The sequence below is a fragment of the Bacillus rossius genome, chromosome 6 (assembly GCF_032445375.1).
Source record: "Bacillus rossius redtenbacheri isolate Brsri chromosome 6, Brsri_v3, whole genome shotgun sequence".
Taxonomy (NCBI): Eukaryota; Metazoa; Arthropoda; class Insecta; order Phasmatodea; family Bacillidae; genus Bacillus; species Bacillus rossius.
The window spans coordinates 28,390,267-28,407,384 of NC_086334.1; the positions used below are offsets into that span (position 1 = coordinate 28,390,267).

Genomic DNA, 17,118 nt, shown 5'->3' on the forward strand with positions numbered 1-17,118 from the left:
AAAAATTTAAAAAATATATAAAATACACACTCTGTTCTCTTCTTCATAACGCCGCCTGAGTATTGGATTGTTCTATGTCCACTTTTTAGGTTTTTTTATGCTGTGGACACGAAATTAATATTAGTATTTATCTGTACTATATCCACACATGTCTACGCACATAAAAATGTTTGTTTTTAATTTAAGACCAATATTATTTTGTTCTATGTCGTGATATTCATAGTTATTTGAACTTTCAAATGCTTATATCTCAGTTCCGACTCTATGGACATAGAACACTCCAATTCTCAGGCGACGATAAGCATGTTGGTGGGTACGAGTGTATGACACGACGTGGTGGTGTGCAGCGCCCGGGCCGGTGTTGCTGGAGAACCCCTGCATGCCGTCGCCGTGCGGGATGAACGCGGACTGCCGTGTGGTGGAGGGCCGGCCCGTGTGCTCGTGCCTGGTGGGCATGCTGGGGGCCCCGCCCAACTGCCGTCCCGAGTGCCTCATCCACCAGGACTGCCCGACCCACCTGGCCTGCCTGCGCAACAAGTGCGTGGACCCGTGCGCGGGCTCGTGCGGCCTCAACGCCCGCTGCTCCGTGCACAACCACCAGCCCGTGTGCGCCTGCGACCCGGGTCATGAGGGCGACCCCTTCTCCGGCTGCAACCCCGTCCCAGGTGAGTCCCCTTGCCGCGCTGCTCGGCACTGCCGTTTCATTCAGTTTGGCAATATATATACTCTATATACATCTGAAACATATTCATGCAGCCTTGCAGTGCGTGCGTTGATACTTAATGAAGAACATTTAAAATTAATTCATTACGGGAATTTTTTGACGTGACAATGTCTAATAAATCGATGAACGCCGGCTGCACGCACGAAAAAGTGTCTCACTACGGATGTCCCACTACGGATGTGTCCTGTTTACTCATTGTATGCATGCGTGGCATATCTCTTCATGCTCATTGTACGCATGCGTGGCATCTCTCTTCCACTCGATTGGAACCATCGATTTGACTTTTCAATCATATTTTCGTCGTTTGAATTATTAATATTACGTAATTTAACGATCGTCCACCGATTTTCAGCACAATCGGTACGGTTATTAATTTTTAAAAGTAATTTTGTATATTCAAATACGTTTTGAACCAACAATGGTGTTTTACAGTTACCTACACATAATAATTCAAATTGCACCCGGGATCTTTTGCACAATGTTTTAAAAAAATATTGTAACACATTATAAATAAGTTTGGTGTATTTGGGATGCGTATTTGTTATGAAATTGTGTTATAAAAATGAAATAATATTATTCCCCTACCGTGAACAAATTTTTTATTATTATTATATACGATCTGAAACTTCTTATTTTCAAGACTGGCCTCGTGGTCTTGCGGTTAGCGTGGCTAGTTTCAAATCTGAGGGTTATTGTTTCAAATCCCGGCAGCTGCGAAATTTTTTTTTTTTTGTTCTTGTAAAAATAAATACGACTTATGCAACATTTCAAAAGTAATAAATATATTTGAATTAATGAATGCAAATAAAAGTAAATTTATTAATTAAATTATACATTTCATTTCACTCCTTTGTATCCATACAAAATAGTGATAATTCAATAAAAATGATTCAATTTTATTTATAAATATATGCAGAGGTAGATTTTATCATACAAAAGATAGAAAAATTTAAAAAAAAAAATTCTTCCTCAAACAATATAACATTTTTAATGCCTAAATGGTTTGGTTGCAAAAACCTATTACGGCTCAGTCTCAGGCCGAATATATTTCCTTTTCTTCTGGATCAATCATTTCATCAATGTTTTGTTATGACGTCACGTTAAACTATCGTCCGTAAACCGACTTTACAGACAACCAATTTTTTTTTCAAATTCTACGTATTCTAAGGGCACCAAAGTTTAATGCATCTATTCATACAATTTGAGTTCAGTACTTGCCTCGAAGATTTTTCGAAGAAGAAATATTGATACAGTTATTAAGAAAAACCACCCATCTTCCTTCCTTTTCACAATGCTGTACACAACTTAGATTCTGTAAAATAATATAAAGTATAAAGTGCAATTTAATGTATGGCTGATTGAAATGGTGTTTGTACTTATATATACATATATAGCTTTTGTAACAAAATTATCGTAAGTAGTAAACAAAGCCAAAGTATTATTGCAAAGGCTTTCCAGAAATCAATTATTATCTGAAATAATTTTAAATTATTAGTTTTGGTTTTAATTTATGATAAACTTTCTTAAAGCAATTAAAAATACATCTTTACTATTGGAGTTTTGCCTATTTTAAATGAAAATGTGTTTCCTAATTTCTTAAAACCAATTTATCAGTTCATACTCATGCATACATTAAGAAATTTTAATAATTGTTTCAGTGTGACATTAGTTCAATAAAGCATACTCATAGTTTCAAATATCAATGTAGGTATTCACGAAGTTACACCCATGAAGTTATCCAAATATGAGGTCAGTTTCCTAATTTTTAAGATGTCAAAAATTTATCAATCATAGCATCATTTATAGAGTATTAAATGCTGTAATAGATGTTAGGTTAAGCGTTACTGTGAATTTTTTGTGAACAGGTAGTTTGGTCAGAATTACCCGTTTTAGTAGAGGTAAGTATGAGTGTTTCCAGATTTGGCCATATGTTGTTGTCCAGTCCAGGTTTCTGTTTTCGTGTGTTCATCAATACTTAGCCTACAACAAAAATAATTTATTTCGGTAATTTTAGGAAACCATTTTTCTTTCACCTAACATGAATAAAATCTTCACAAAAAATAAACAACTTTTACATCAAGATCTATGAATTATTCATATATGCCTCAATTACAGTGTGGTTCTATTTAGATACACTTTAATAGGTTCATATTTTCTTGGGAGTATATTTTCGATTAGTTAATTTTATGTCAGTGTGTTAGCTGTGTCAATATTATTTGCTTGTTCATTATTTTTGTGGGACAGCTTTTTTTGTAAATTGTAAATTTTAATGTTTGTAAAAACAATTTTCAGATTACTTAATGTTATATGTCTCACTTGATCTCTTGCCATCATTTCATCAGTGTAAAGTACATGATGAAGTGGCACATTTTGAAGTAAGTATATGTACTTGTACAGCTAAGATTCAAGAATGTTATTTCTGGAATGATTTACAGCACAAAGAAAGCACAAAAAATATTGTACTGGTGAGGAAATTAAGGTGTTGATCTACCAAAAAGCTTTGACAAAGATTTTTATGAGCAAGTCACCTATTAACTATACATTTTTGTGTCATTTAGGCCTACAACTACAGCTTTCTTTTGTAGTAAATTTTTACCAAGTAAATATGTTAACAAAAAATTGTATTTTTTCATATAAATAGCAAATAATTTTAGCTAAAACCTTTTTTATGATGAATTGACATAATTCTGAAGCAGTAATGGGCAATACACAATTGAAAAGTATGTCTGGGAATGTAAGTAATTGAATTGTGAATCCTGAAATATCATGAATTTGACTAAGTGGCAGAAGGTAGTGTTTTCAAAGTTTCAGGCTAGGTAAGTTAAAAAAAAATTAATGAAGGAAGTCAGATATTTGAAGGCCTTCAGGTGCCTGTTGATTGACAAAGCGAAAAACTAGATGCAGCACTTTGCGCTATCTGGACGTGCATTGTTGTGCAGTGTGGTGGGAGGTGCAGATAGAGGCCTAGAGGGCATGCGTGACGTGTGCTGTGTGTGTTGTGGCAAGCAGCGCAGCCTGTGGAGGCCCCACGACACCCTTGTAGCCCGTCGCCGTGTGGCTCCAACGCCCTCTGCCGAGAGAGGAACGGGGCCGGCTCTTGCTCGTGCCTACCGCAGTATTTCGGTGACCCATACACCGGCTGCCGGCCGCAGTGCGTTCTCAGTACCGACTGCCCCCGCGACAGAGCGTGCATCGGGAACAAGTGCCGAGACCCGTGCCCGGGGACGTGCGGCCTCATGGCTCAGTGCCGAGTGGCCAACCACGTGCCTTCCTGTACCTGTCTGCCTGGCTTCACTGGTGATGCTTTGCGCGCTTGCTCTCCTGTGCCTGCTAGTAAGAAACTTCTTCTCTTACTCTCATTCACAAGTGTCTGCTCAAACTGTGCAGTCGTTAATATTCCCTTTTGTTTCCTTCTTGTTCATGAAATGTACTCATTCTCTATTCTCCAGTAATAAGTCACCTTAGTGACTGCAGTAGCTTCACCTACCTCTTAATTAATAACCATTATTTCATTTTCCTTAATCTTCTTAGCATCTATGTTGTGTGGTTTTCAAGCATTTAATTTTAAAACAATACTGTACAAATATTAACTGTTAACAGCAATATTTTTTTTTTCTTTAGCCAGCTTTTAAAAGTGATATTTTCAATTTTATACTAAACTCTAATACCTGTAAATTTTAAAAACATTTTTTTTTTTCTGTTTACTGACATGTCTTTGTGTGTCTTCATAATTAATATTTTCTTTTTTCCCACTTAAAATAGAGTAGGTTTAACAAAAAATAATTAACTTTTAAGAATGAAATACCCAGATACTATGACATAATTAAGTGTAAAATATATGAACACATATATGTACTCACTAGTTGGTTTTTGCAGACATGTGTACAGTCACATAGCTGAACTAGATATTTTGTAAATTGATGCTTAGTTCCAAATTTGAGCTTCAAGAAATGGCTTCCTGCATTTCAGCAGTAATGTAATGTGTATGGAGACACAAGTACAGTCAATTTTAAAATTGATTTTGACTCGGAATGGATTTTGGAAGAAGGGTCGTTTTTTAAATTTTAAATGAATTATGCTTCACATACTACGTATTCCATGTAATTTTGTAAGTATTGTCACATCAATATCTAGATGACTGAGTTCACTCAGTAGAAGTAGAATGTTATTCAGAGTAATTTGATAATAAAAACATTTAATGAAAAAGGGCATTATTTATTTAGCATTTTCATGATGATATCTCTAATTTGTGATTTTTTAGTTGGGTGTATTTTCTTTAATAATTTAACATATACAAGTGTTCAGTAAAACTTTTTTTCCTATAGTAAAGACATAGGTAGATAAATTTAATCTCCTTTCAAACACATCTATTCTGTAAATTCAATTGAAATCATTATAGGAGTTTTTGAGAAAGCCAGTTAATATGTATGTACCTACAAGAATTTCTCTAGCAGTATAGGATTTGATGAAATTAAAAATGTAATAAATTATTTCCTCTCTCAAAGAACCATGCCTAGCCAACACAACATTATGATTTGGCATTATTATAAGAAAAAAAATTGTTCAGCTATATTTATGTAGTTGTCTGCAAATAGCAACTCTGAGTAGTTGTGCTATTATATTTTTCACTTACATGCTGTCAGCACTAAAGTACTATACTGTATGTAGCTTCTTATTATCTGTTATGTGAATACCTAGTCTTGTTTTCTTAACCTTTGAATTGTAGTTATTACTTATTAACTTCCTACCTTGTTTATACTCTTTCCTTTAACTCTCTTGGTTATCCTTCTAATGTTGTAGAAACTTGTTATAACATTCTTGTTTACATTATTTTACTGCTTAATAAGCTACTTACTTTCACTTGATTCTTTCTCTCATCAGAATATATTGCAAAATTTTCTCTTGCGTAAAGAAAAAATTCTCGAGCGTCTTCAGAGATGTTATAACAGGGTTCCACTCGTTCCCCGCTGAGTCCCACGCTGAGTCCGGTGCGAACCTGGCACCACGGAGTGTGAAGCAGCAGCGGCTGCAGTGGTCGTTGTTCCGTGTGCGTAGCGAGCGTGGCAACCGCCCCCTCGCAGTCAACTAACCCCTGCGTGCCGTCGCCGTGCGGGCCGTACAGTACTTGTCGCGTGGTGGCGGCACACCCCGTGTGCTCCTGCCAGCCGACGTGCCTCAGCTCGCCCCCGTCTTGCCGGCCGGAGTGCCTCGTTAGCTCCGACTGCCCCCTGAACAGAGCGTGCGTCGGCCAGAGGTGCCAGGACCCTTGCCCCGGCACCTGCGGCTTCAGCGCTCGCTGCCAAGTCGTCAACCACAACCCCATCTGTAGCTGTTTGCCCGGCTTTACCGGTGACCCTTTCTCCAGGTGCATCCAGCAGCAGAGTAAGCCTGACTGCCTCTTCCTTCACTGCTCTCTCTAAGTTGTGGGCTGCAAGGGAAAAAAAATTCAAGCTCTTTTTTTTTTGTTATGCTGGAGATAGACTTATCTTCTTTATAGCACGTCATGGCATGATGCATCAGTGACAGATTGATATCTCCCAGTCAGATAGTCATTTGACAAAAAAAATAATGTTAGCTAGTCTTTCAATACTCAGCAGCGATGTGTAAGCATTACAACAAGCAGATTCGTGTGTCCTCATGTTCATTTTGCAAATAAACTTATAATATGAAACTCGGACACGAAATCCAATGTATAATTCTTTAAAATAATGCTGAACATGATAAATAAAATATTTGCTTTTCAAGTACCAAAATTTCTGGATGTGAATCACATTTACGTGCTGTGCCCACTGCTGGAATTCGCTGCCTGAATCGAAAATGTTTCTTTCCACCATCACTACATCACTAGCAGGTAGCAGCACATAACAAACTGAAATTTTAAACTGTTAGAAACGGCTTAGATGAAAGTAAAAAAGACATTAAAAATTCCTAAACCCTGGCTTTGGACCTGATTATATTATTAAGTTATTCAAAATGTAAAAAAAAAAAATTTCTAGTCACAAGGTTTGAATCACATCAAAAATTTGCCCTTGAGCTTTACAAGCGTGCAATCTATTGCTGTACTACCAAGCCTATTAGAATTTTGGATGAATAATATTTATTATAATCAGTGTACAGCTAGTTTTGTTATGTATTTTAAAACTTGTGATTACATTTTACTATGACTATATTTTAGTTTACCAAATATATTCCATGGTATTTTCACTATTGTAAAGTTTCTTTGACACATCAATACGTTTGGTATGTCCCGTAATGTTTACGATCGTGACTATATATGAGTTTATGTTGCTACACATGGGTCTGCCATCTTGACAACTTCCGCACCGTCGTTACACATTTCGATTCATTTGACCTATGTTTAATTCATGAAATTACTCCTACCAAATGCTGTATTCTGAGAGCTAAGATTTTTACACATCAAAAAACATTGTTCTCTTCAGTCTTTGGCAGTACACTTCATTACTTAGATGCATAATAAACAAGTTTTATCCTTACAACTGTATGTAGCTTCTTGAGTGTATAGGACTTTCTGATACAGTGTAGAACAAGATTTTTACTTATTTAGTAGTGTTCTGCAGTTATAAAATACAGCAGAAAATTTTCTTCCCTTGCAGCCTTCATATTTCTGTTTATAACATAAACCTACTGATTTACAGTACTGTTCTTGCCTGTTTCTAATGCTATTTTCCAACCCTAAAAAGTGACTGAAATAATTATAAACTCTTTGATACTATGGGTTTTTAAGCAAAGACATATTAGGGTGTTTAACTTTTATAATTTAATTTGTTGCAATTAATTTGTTTATAATAAAAATAAAAATTTGGATTTAAACTCTATACAAACAAGAGTGATTTAGTAGCAGATGCACTAAACACTAAATTGTTAGGGATGTAGCACATGTTTGCTGTGATGACAAAACTAGGATTTGTTATTAATACATTAGGTACTATAGAACCAACAAATGATTTTGTTGAAAACAGTTATATTTTGTTAGTTATTTTGCAATCAGTCATTGCAGGAAGTCTTTGCTTAAAAAAGAAATTAATTTTCTTCTTTTAATCTTACTTTCATCTTTAATTAGTAGCTGAGGTTTCTAAACAAAAAAGTTAACTTAACAAGCAATATTTTAATTTTTTCCTAAGTAATTATTAACCTTGTATATGTGTCTTTATGTAAGATCATTTTTACTTTGATTGATATTAAACTTGCTTTACCAGTGCAGAAGCTAGTGTTTGCTAGCTTTGTCTTTCGCTTGTATATAAGTACAAAATAATTAATCTCTTATAAGCAGTCTAACTTCAGAATTTTTATGTAAAGCTTTTCTTAAATTTGTATGCTTCAAATGTATCATAAATAATCATGCATGATGCAGATTGTATTTGAGTAAGTAGTTAATTGCTTACCTACTTTAATACTATACTATTTTCCTTAAACTATTCTTATTATTATACCAGTACTACAGAACTTGATTTACTCTTCTTTACTTAGAATTAATCTATTCTAAAAGTAGGTTCATAGTGAAAATTATGTTTAGGAAAGATTTGCATTAATTTTTTGCTAAACAAAATATTTCAGTGGTGTTGACTGAACATATTTTGTGATGTTCACAGATGACTTGCCACTGCTGTAAACCCAATAAGTGCCATACTTTCAATGAAAATTTATATGTAAAACATATTATGAAAAAAAAATACGTGCAAACTAACAAAATTAATTAAATAATTAAATGAATTTTTTAATGTGACAAAGAAACCAAGCAGTGATATTTATTTTTATTGAGACACCATTATTGCAAATTTTTTTTTTTTTCACGTTCAAAATTAGTTAAACAATACATCATTATACTAGAAATGTCTTTCATCTTACAAAAGTATAATACATGTATTTTAGGGACTTTACAAACTTCATTAAGGCTAGAAATACAATTTTATTTAACCTTGAGAAGTTAACAATGAAATTTTAAAAAATTCCATTGTTTTGATGCAACTTCTCTTTGGATGATCATGGAAATTTTAAACAAATTATGAGCACATGCATTAAATCCAAAATACATTATCTCAATCATACAAAATGATACAAAAAATTACAATACAAACAGAAGTGGATATAGGCTACATAATTAATATTAACATCTACTAAGGGACCTTGGTAAAATACAGTTCAAACATACGTGTAAACAAGAAATCACATGAAAAAATTATGAGAGGCTAGATTTACTCTGTAAAAATGGGAAATATTTTGGCATATTAGAAACTGAGGAAATATTCTGTATGGAAACGTTTGTCACACTTCCAAATGTACAACACTCTCAAGTCAGCCAGTGTATAGTATCACAGAAAGAGAGGAAACTCCAGTGCATAACTGTGTTGCTTAGCATATCACGTGACTTGAGCAGGGAAAATGGCATCATGAGTCGCCATTGCATGGCTATCTGAGGAAACTAGCTTTGTGAATGTGCCCTGATGGATTTTTTTTATGCATTAACCCTGACATAATATATTTTTGTCTCAATTTTTATTATTGAGAAATGGGATTAGTTTGTAATCATTTAAAATTCTTGAGGTTTACATTTCAAAAAATTTTGCCAATAGGTAGAAATGGTTTTGTCATGAAATGCTGAAGTGCAGTTGTAATTGTGATACAAGAAACATCTAAAGAAAGTTAAAACGGTGTGACACATGTAACATTACGTAGTAGATGCCGATACCTTATATTAAAAGGTTCATAATTATAATATAAATCATCTATTTAATAAATATTCTGTATCAAACACTAATGATGGTTCATGAAAACGGTCACCTTTGCATAATAACATAATTTTATACTTAAGGCACAGATACATGTTGCAATAAATTGAAAGTCTAATAGGAATTTTTTTTTATCACAATAGAAAAAATAACTTTTCATGGCACTCTAACTTACATTAATATTTTACAACAGAGCAAGCAGCCACTAAATTCTGCAAATAAAAATATTCAAAAGCTATACCAATGTCTGCAACAGCAAAATACAAGCTTCGTCAACTGACATAATTTGATTATGCCAACTTAAACTAAAAATTAGAATTTATAAGCCATTTCATTATTACACTTGTATAGTAGAATAATTAAAAATAAATTTTTGATCAATAGAAACGTACCTGAAAAATATTTACAAGTCGCAAGTAAATTAATTTTGGTTTGAACTAATAAAACAAGTGTAATACTAAAAACAAGTGACTATTGCACGCTGTCCACAATCGCAGCAAAATTCTATTCTGTAAACACTCTGGTACACCGATAGTAGAAAGCGGACATGTAAGGCCTATACAAGTCACAGAGTCTAACCACTCACAAGACTGTAACGCAATATACATAGCATGCCAACTGTTAACGTGAAAGAGATTTATTGTGTTGTATTTATTTATGGATAGATATAAACAATATCTACAGAAAATTCCGACGTTAAAATTTGTGATCTAGCTGTGGTTGAGTTGTTAGTGTAGCAAATCTTTCCTGCATGCATTTTTTCACTATGGAGCAGTACATGTATAATATTTTAACAAGCCTTATCCTGCTAAACTATTTTCTTGCTGTAATGTCTTGTAGATGTTTAATCTGTCTCACACTGCAGTGTGTAACAAAGCTATCTGTTCTTGGCTTCTCTGTCGCCTGCGTCCCGACCTTCCCGTCTACGACAAGCTCCCCCGTATCGTTGTAGAGTGCCCCACAGTGCCGAGCGGCAACCCTTGCGTGCCCTCTCCTTGCGGGCCCAACTCGCTGTGCCGTGCTATCGGCAGCCAGCCGGCGTGCACCTGCTTGCCCGGGTACGTGGGGCGTGCTCCCAACTGCCGGCCCGAGTGCACGCTCAGCGCCGAGTGCCCGCGCCACTTGGCGTGCGTGCGGGAGCGCTGTCGGGACCCTTGCCCCGGCTCGTGTGGCCCGCTCGCCACTTGTAGGGTGGTTAACCACGCGCCGGTGTGCACCTGTCTGCCGGGACACACAGGGGACCCGTTCACAGGCTGCAGGCTGCTTCAAAGTAAGGGCACCAACTGTCTTCCTGCACCTCTCATCGACACTGCACCATGGCCAGTAACCATCTGGTTATTGCATGCGTCTTGCTTCGCACAGTATTATCATTTTGCGACCAAAACTATTGGGAAAAATGTTGTTGATGGAATGCTCGTCTGTCACTTTCAGTGTTAAACTTCTTATGAATTTTTCGACTGGCATCACACAGCTATAATTTAATTTTTTTTGGGGTACAATCTCAAAAGAAAAATGAGAATTACTTGAAATACATAATTTATGACAAATTAACAGATTTTTCCTAGTTTTACACTATTAATAAAAAGAGAACATTATACATAGTCATGTTGATTGTTTGTTCCATTTAAATTACTAATGAAAATGTGTTGTTCTGTTACACACAAACAAACACACACATATATATATATACACGCAAATGCATGTGCATATTAAATTACCCATTTTTGTTTTGTTATGCTCAGCTACTCACGTTAAAAAAAAAAACACAAATGACATGTGTGATGCCAGGTTTAAATCATTAAAAGTTTGGTCTGAAGTATGGTTGAAACTACAAAATACCTTTCATGTTAAAGAGTATCTTTTCCAGATACCTGCAAGACTGTTAAGGTTCGAATAAGTTTAGCATTAAGTGTAAAATATTTAGTTCAATACCAAAGCTCAGCATGTGTAGAATTGGAGGTAAGTATCAGTTTTTACTTGTTCTCTTTACAAAAAATATGGCTACATATATATGCCCACAAGCGATTTATTTATTTATTTATTTATTTATTTATTGTGACATGCACACCAACACTCTGAGAAGAGATTACAGGGGTGTGCATGATACAAAAAAAAAACAAACACAATACACAAGAGACACCACAGACAAAGGACACAAAACAAGAAAAATTAAAAACAAAAAATTAATAAATTCAAAAATACAGAAAATTAGTGAATTTAGTACTCCCACTTTTAGTTTTAATTAGGCCAGTACGAATATTAGTTTTTTTTAATAATCAAATTTGAACATAGATATTAAAATATTTTTCTATACTAAGGTCAAATTTGAGTAATAATAGTTGGGCAAAGTTTAGGAAAATATGAAACTTAGTTAATGTCCCATTTGAACAAAATTTGTTATTGGTTTGTTGAAATGGGTAGAAAATTGCAGAGGCGGATATTGAAGGGGGGAACAGGCATGTGCTATCCTTCTCTCTGCCTTCCACTTCTAAGAAAGGCAAAAGATGCACTAGATAAAAGACTACTGAGTTAAATTTTTTAATATTTATATACTAAAATCTGGTCAAATCTGGATGTAAAATATTAATAACTTAGTCTAGAACTAATGTCTAGACTAAGTTATTAATATCTAGATATTAATGATATTAAGTCTCGTTTCCCTGATTGTCTTGGGGATTGGCTGTTCAGATTTCTGATGTCCTCCCAGAAGTCACTCCTGAATCCGCTGCCGGAAAAATTTGCAGTTATTACAAGAAACGATTAGTAATATCTGGTGGTAGCAAAGTCATGACAGTGTACATTATTGTGCTTCACGTGTGTTTATTAGCTTAAAAAAGGATTTTAGGCACTTATGGGAAGGGAGAGGCCTAGGAAAATTTGCGAAGAAGTGGAGGGGGATATAAACAAGAGATGGCTAAGTACCGTAACTATGAGTTTTACTATAAAGATTTTAAAATATCAATTACCTGGTTCCACATTCCATTATTTGTAACTGGGGTAAAGGTTAGATGAAAGTACACATATAATATCTTTCATAAATCAAAATTAAGAATAACACACAGATTCAAACAATTTACCAATTTTAATTTGCATTAATTTAAATTAGTCACTACATCTCAAAGAGTAAACACTTTCTAGGAAAAATATGGGCCACAGATAAACGTACTTTTAGTCATGAGATATTTTTTTGATAAACTGTTACATGCTACTTAAGTTTTTGTCAGATGTGTTTTAGTAATAATGGTTTTAACATCATTAAAAATTATATGTCTTAAAAAGAGGAGACTTATTTAAACTAGTTGTCTCGAAATCTGTACCTACTTAGTATCAGCAATTAGCCAAGCCATCAGTTTTTCCTCGGCCACATTCAAATATATCAATGCAGGTTATAAATTTGGCTGTACTTTGGTCTTTGGTATATAGCTGGAGGAAGTAAAGGTTATAACAATAAGCCTTTTCAATTACCGATTATAATAAATGCCATGTATCAATTTTTCCAACTGTCAAGACTGGCAGGACACTCTTTAACACACCTGAAATATGATAAAAAAAATTGTAAGTATAATTTGTGCTACATTTCCACAGGTGACTTGCAAAAAAAAAAGTTTGATTACAATTTTTATTATAATGTTATTTATTATAAACAATAATTACTAATTTTGTATAGTAATTATTTAAAAATATTATAATTTTACAAATTTTTGTTTGTGAAGTGAAGATAGTCGAGACATAAAACCAGTTTCGGTACTGATAAATTATACAAATTGTTTGTGGACATTACTGGGAACACAAGGGTATCTGTAAACGAGCACCATTTGTGGCTGTGTGCAACAGTTTCGACACCAGTAACGGTGAGCATGAGAGAGCCGTGCAACCCAACCCCGTGCGGAGCGAACGCCCTGTGCAGGGAGCGCCACGGGGCAGGTTCGTGCACCTGTGTGCCAGGGTACTCTGGCGACCCGTATACGGGCTGCCGGCCCGAGTGCGTGCTCAACGCAGACTGCCCCCGCAGCAAGGCGTGCGTCAGCAATAAGTGCGTGGATCCGTGCCCCGGGACGTGTGGCGTGAATGCCGTCTGCTATGTCGTCAATCATGCCCCGTCCTGTAGCTGCTCTCCCGGCCACACTGGAGACCCTCTCAACATCTGTCTCCCGGTGCAAATTAGTAAGCTTTCCTTCTCTTTCATATTCTGTCTATTTAGCACTACTTCTATACCTGTACTATTTTACTTTTTTATGTTCTTGATCTTTATCTTTCTTGGATGATTTTCCAATTAGCTTTGGCGCCAACTCTTGTCTTGTGTTTTCTTTACTCTCTGCATGCCTTTCTGTCTCTCTGCACGCATTTTCTCTTCCTCTTCACGCAGTTCCGGCACAGAAAGAGGAAACTCACGTGAGGAACCCCTGCCAGCCGTCCCCTTGCGGGCCCAACAGCGTGTGTCGTGCCACCCAGGGCCACGCCGTCTGCTCCTGCAGGCAGGGGTACTTTGGAGGTCCGCCCAACTGCCGCCCGGAGTGCCTTGTCAGCGCAGAATGTCCCCAGGACAAAGCGTGCATTGGCCAAAAGTGCCTGGATCCGTGCCCCGGCACATGTGGATATAATGCCCGCTGCCAAGTGGTCAACCACAACCCCATCTGTAGCTGTGCCCGTGGCTTCTATGGCGATCCCTTTGTCAAATGTCTTAAAGAAGAAAGTAAGCATCTAATTATATAGTTTCCTTTATACATTCTAGTAACTATTAAAAACATAAATTGTATGCTTGTCGCCTAGCCATTTTGTGCTCTTGTATATTGCATACAGCAGATTAAATTAATTTTTATTTTAATGAAAATAAACTTAAAAGCTTACATTTTGTCAGCAATGTATAGTTTTATGAAGATATGAAATAAAATCTTTTTTTACTTAATACAAAATAATTAGAATACATTAGTTTTCCCGGAACTAGAAATTTAATTTTTGTATCTCCTAAAGTAATAATAATAATATTTAACGAGTTGCAAGAATAAATACTTAAATACCTTTTATTTTATGCAATCATTTTGTGCGTAGATAGTATATAGCACATAACTTTCAAAATGCGGCAACATTGAAAAAGGCTGCAATGATATACTATTTTATATTGTAGTCTTTTTTAAAATGATCGCTTTTGCAATTTCTCAAAAAAAAAAAAACTTTCAACTAAACATTGGTAGACAAAATAGTAGTCCCCTGTGAAAAAACCTACCCTTTTCTAATCAATGAATTTTTTTGAACATTTAATTTAAGTACCTTCATTAAACAACAAATATGATAAAAATATCTTGCCTATTTTCTTGGTAGTACTATATTTATTTCTTGTGTCTTTATGAGTAGTTTTCTAAACATTTCCAGTTTCTTATATTCTTTTCTGTTTTGCATGTTTCTACTCTTGTTTCCCACACCTCTCTCCTGGCACTGAAAACTGCACAGTCTGTTCTGTCACTGTCTCCCTCGTAGAGCGGCCTCCAGTGGTGGAGAGCAGAAACCCTTGCGTTCCGTCCCCGTGCGGCCCCAACTCTCACTGCAAGGCCGTGGGGAACACGCCCGCCTGCTCGTGCTTGCCCAACCACGTGGGCCGGCCGCCCAACTGCCGGCCCGAGTGCTCCATCGATGCAGAGTGCCCTGGCAACCTGGCCTGTCAGTGCGAGAGGTGTAGGGACCCGTGCCGTGGCTCGTGTGGCATTAACACCCGCTGCACGGTGGTCAAACACCGGCCCATGTGCTTCTGTGAGGCCGGCTTCACGGGAGACCCCTTTGCCGGGTGCTCTCTCGTCGCTCAGTGTAAGCCTTGCACACATGCTCACTTATCTATTTACCTACGGATGTCAATCAAACTTGATATTACCATTTATTATGAACCTCAAAAAAATATAACAGAACCTGAATGTGGCTTTAACAGTTGCCTCCAGAAGCAACAATTTCTTTATGTGGTGGAACATAAACATTTTTTTTTTTAGCTCCATGACATTTTATAACAACATTAATTAGACACTCTTTTCCTTGAATCGAGTGTTTAGTTTTTTCTAAGATCTATACGGAAAAAAACTTAAGTTAGTCATGAAACAACTGTATTCCTAGAGCATTGGATTATGGTGTCCTTTTTTTTTGGTTTTTAATTAAATATTTTAATAAATTCAAATGAGGAGAGAACATTTGCAAAATAATTTCCAAGAGAATAGCATATGAAATTTAAATACTAATGTAGGTCAATAAACTGAAACATTATACAGCCAGTGGAAGTATGTGTATGGTATCATTAAAATTAAATTTATCTGGGTTTATGTTGATGTATGCTCTAAATTATTTTGAAGAGTTTTATTTTGATGCATTAGTATTGCTTGTGCATGAAAATATTCGAAAATTTATATGATGAAATGGAAAGTAATTTGTATATAATTTAAACATATTATGTCATCACTTCTGAAATTATTACTGATATTCTAGTCATTCCACCTGTGGAGTCACCACGAGACCCATGCAACCCATCACCGTGTGGTGCAAACGCAGTGTGCAAGGAACGTAACGGGGCAGGCTCATGCATCTGTCTGCCGGAGTATCAGGGCGACCCTTACACAGGCTGTCGCCCAGAGTGCGTTCTCAACACAGACTGCGACAAGACCAGAGCCTGCGTGAACAATAAGTGCCGAGACCCGTGCCCCGGTACCTGTGGCCTGAACGCAAAGTGTCGAGTTGTTAATCACGCACCTTCCTGCAGTTGCCTGCCGGGACACACGGGCAACCCTCTCTCTGGCTGTCATCTTCCTCCTTCCAGTAAGAATAATTAACACCTTGTACTTGTCTGCTATTCCTTATTTTATTGCTGCCAACTGTGCATTTCTGGCTACAGGCTAAAAGCCTTGATATAGGTATTCTGGATTTGCTTTATAAATTTATTTGATTTCAGCTAGCTTACCTCATTCTATAGTTTCTGCAAGCTAGGATTTTCATAAAGCAAGAGTATTCATAAAATACTACTAATGCTTCCGTAATGAGTGCAGTCAAAATGTTATCGTATCTTGGAGTAGCTAAGCATTCTATTTATTCTTTGAGATATTATTTTAATTTTATCAGAGAACTTGTCCTTACTACAGCAATTATGTATGTAGTATATAGTTTTTTTTGTAATTCTCATAATTAGTTTTTTCATGTTTTTTAATTGTATCATAAGCATGTATTTCTACGTTTTTTGTGAATCTTAGTTCCACAACTGTTCACTGTCCATCATATACATACTATATTTTTTATTCCTGTATTTACCAGTTGTTATCAATGCAAGAAAAGTAAGCGTTTAATTATTGGTGGGTCAAATCTCAATTTGCTCGAATCCAAATCTCGAATTTGAATCTGAATCCAAGAGAGTACCTCAAATGTAATCTTCGAATGCCAATCGAGGTGTCAAGTGTCAAAAATAAAATATTGTACAAGAAATGAAAAATATTAACTTTAGTATTGAAACAGACTACCCTTTAAATGGTTGTTTCACAAACTCGTTTCCAAAATAAATACATATTATAATTTCATTTTTATAATTATGTGTTAAAAGTACCTACAATACCTTGGAAAATGGTAACAGGATAGGTACGAAGAAAAAAATTGTTCTAGTAAACTTCAAAGGTTATCAGTGTTTGA

The 17,118-nt window shown here is 35.9% G+C and overlaps 1 protein-coding gene across 1 annotated transcript in view; it reads left to right on the top strand.

Annotated features, from left to right (window-relative positions):
* The window catches only part of LOC134532937 (uncharacterized), a 429,205-nt gene that overhangs the window by 215,537 nt on the left and 196,550 nt on the right, over window positions 1–17,118 (top strand). The window contains exons 61-68 of the mRNA XM_063370011.1: window positions 348–665; window positions 3,734–4,057; window positions 5,780–6,106; window positions 10,424–10,741; window positions 13,306–13,635; window positions 13,838–14,164; window positions 14,947–15,270; window positions 15,934–16,260. Of these exons, the coding sequence (XP_063226081.1) occupies window positions 348–665; window positions 3,734–4,057; window positions 5,780–6,106; window positions 10,424–10,741; window positions 13,306–13,635; window positions 13,838–14,164; window positions 14,947–15,270; window positions 15,934–16,260 (2,595 nt within the window). The remainder of the gene's footprint in view (window positions 1–347; window positions 666–3,733; window positions 4,058–5,779; window positions 6,107–10,423; window positions 10,742–13,305; window positions 13,636–13,837; window positions 14,165–14,946; window positions 15,271–15,933; window positions 16,261–17,118) is intronic.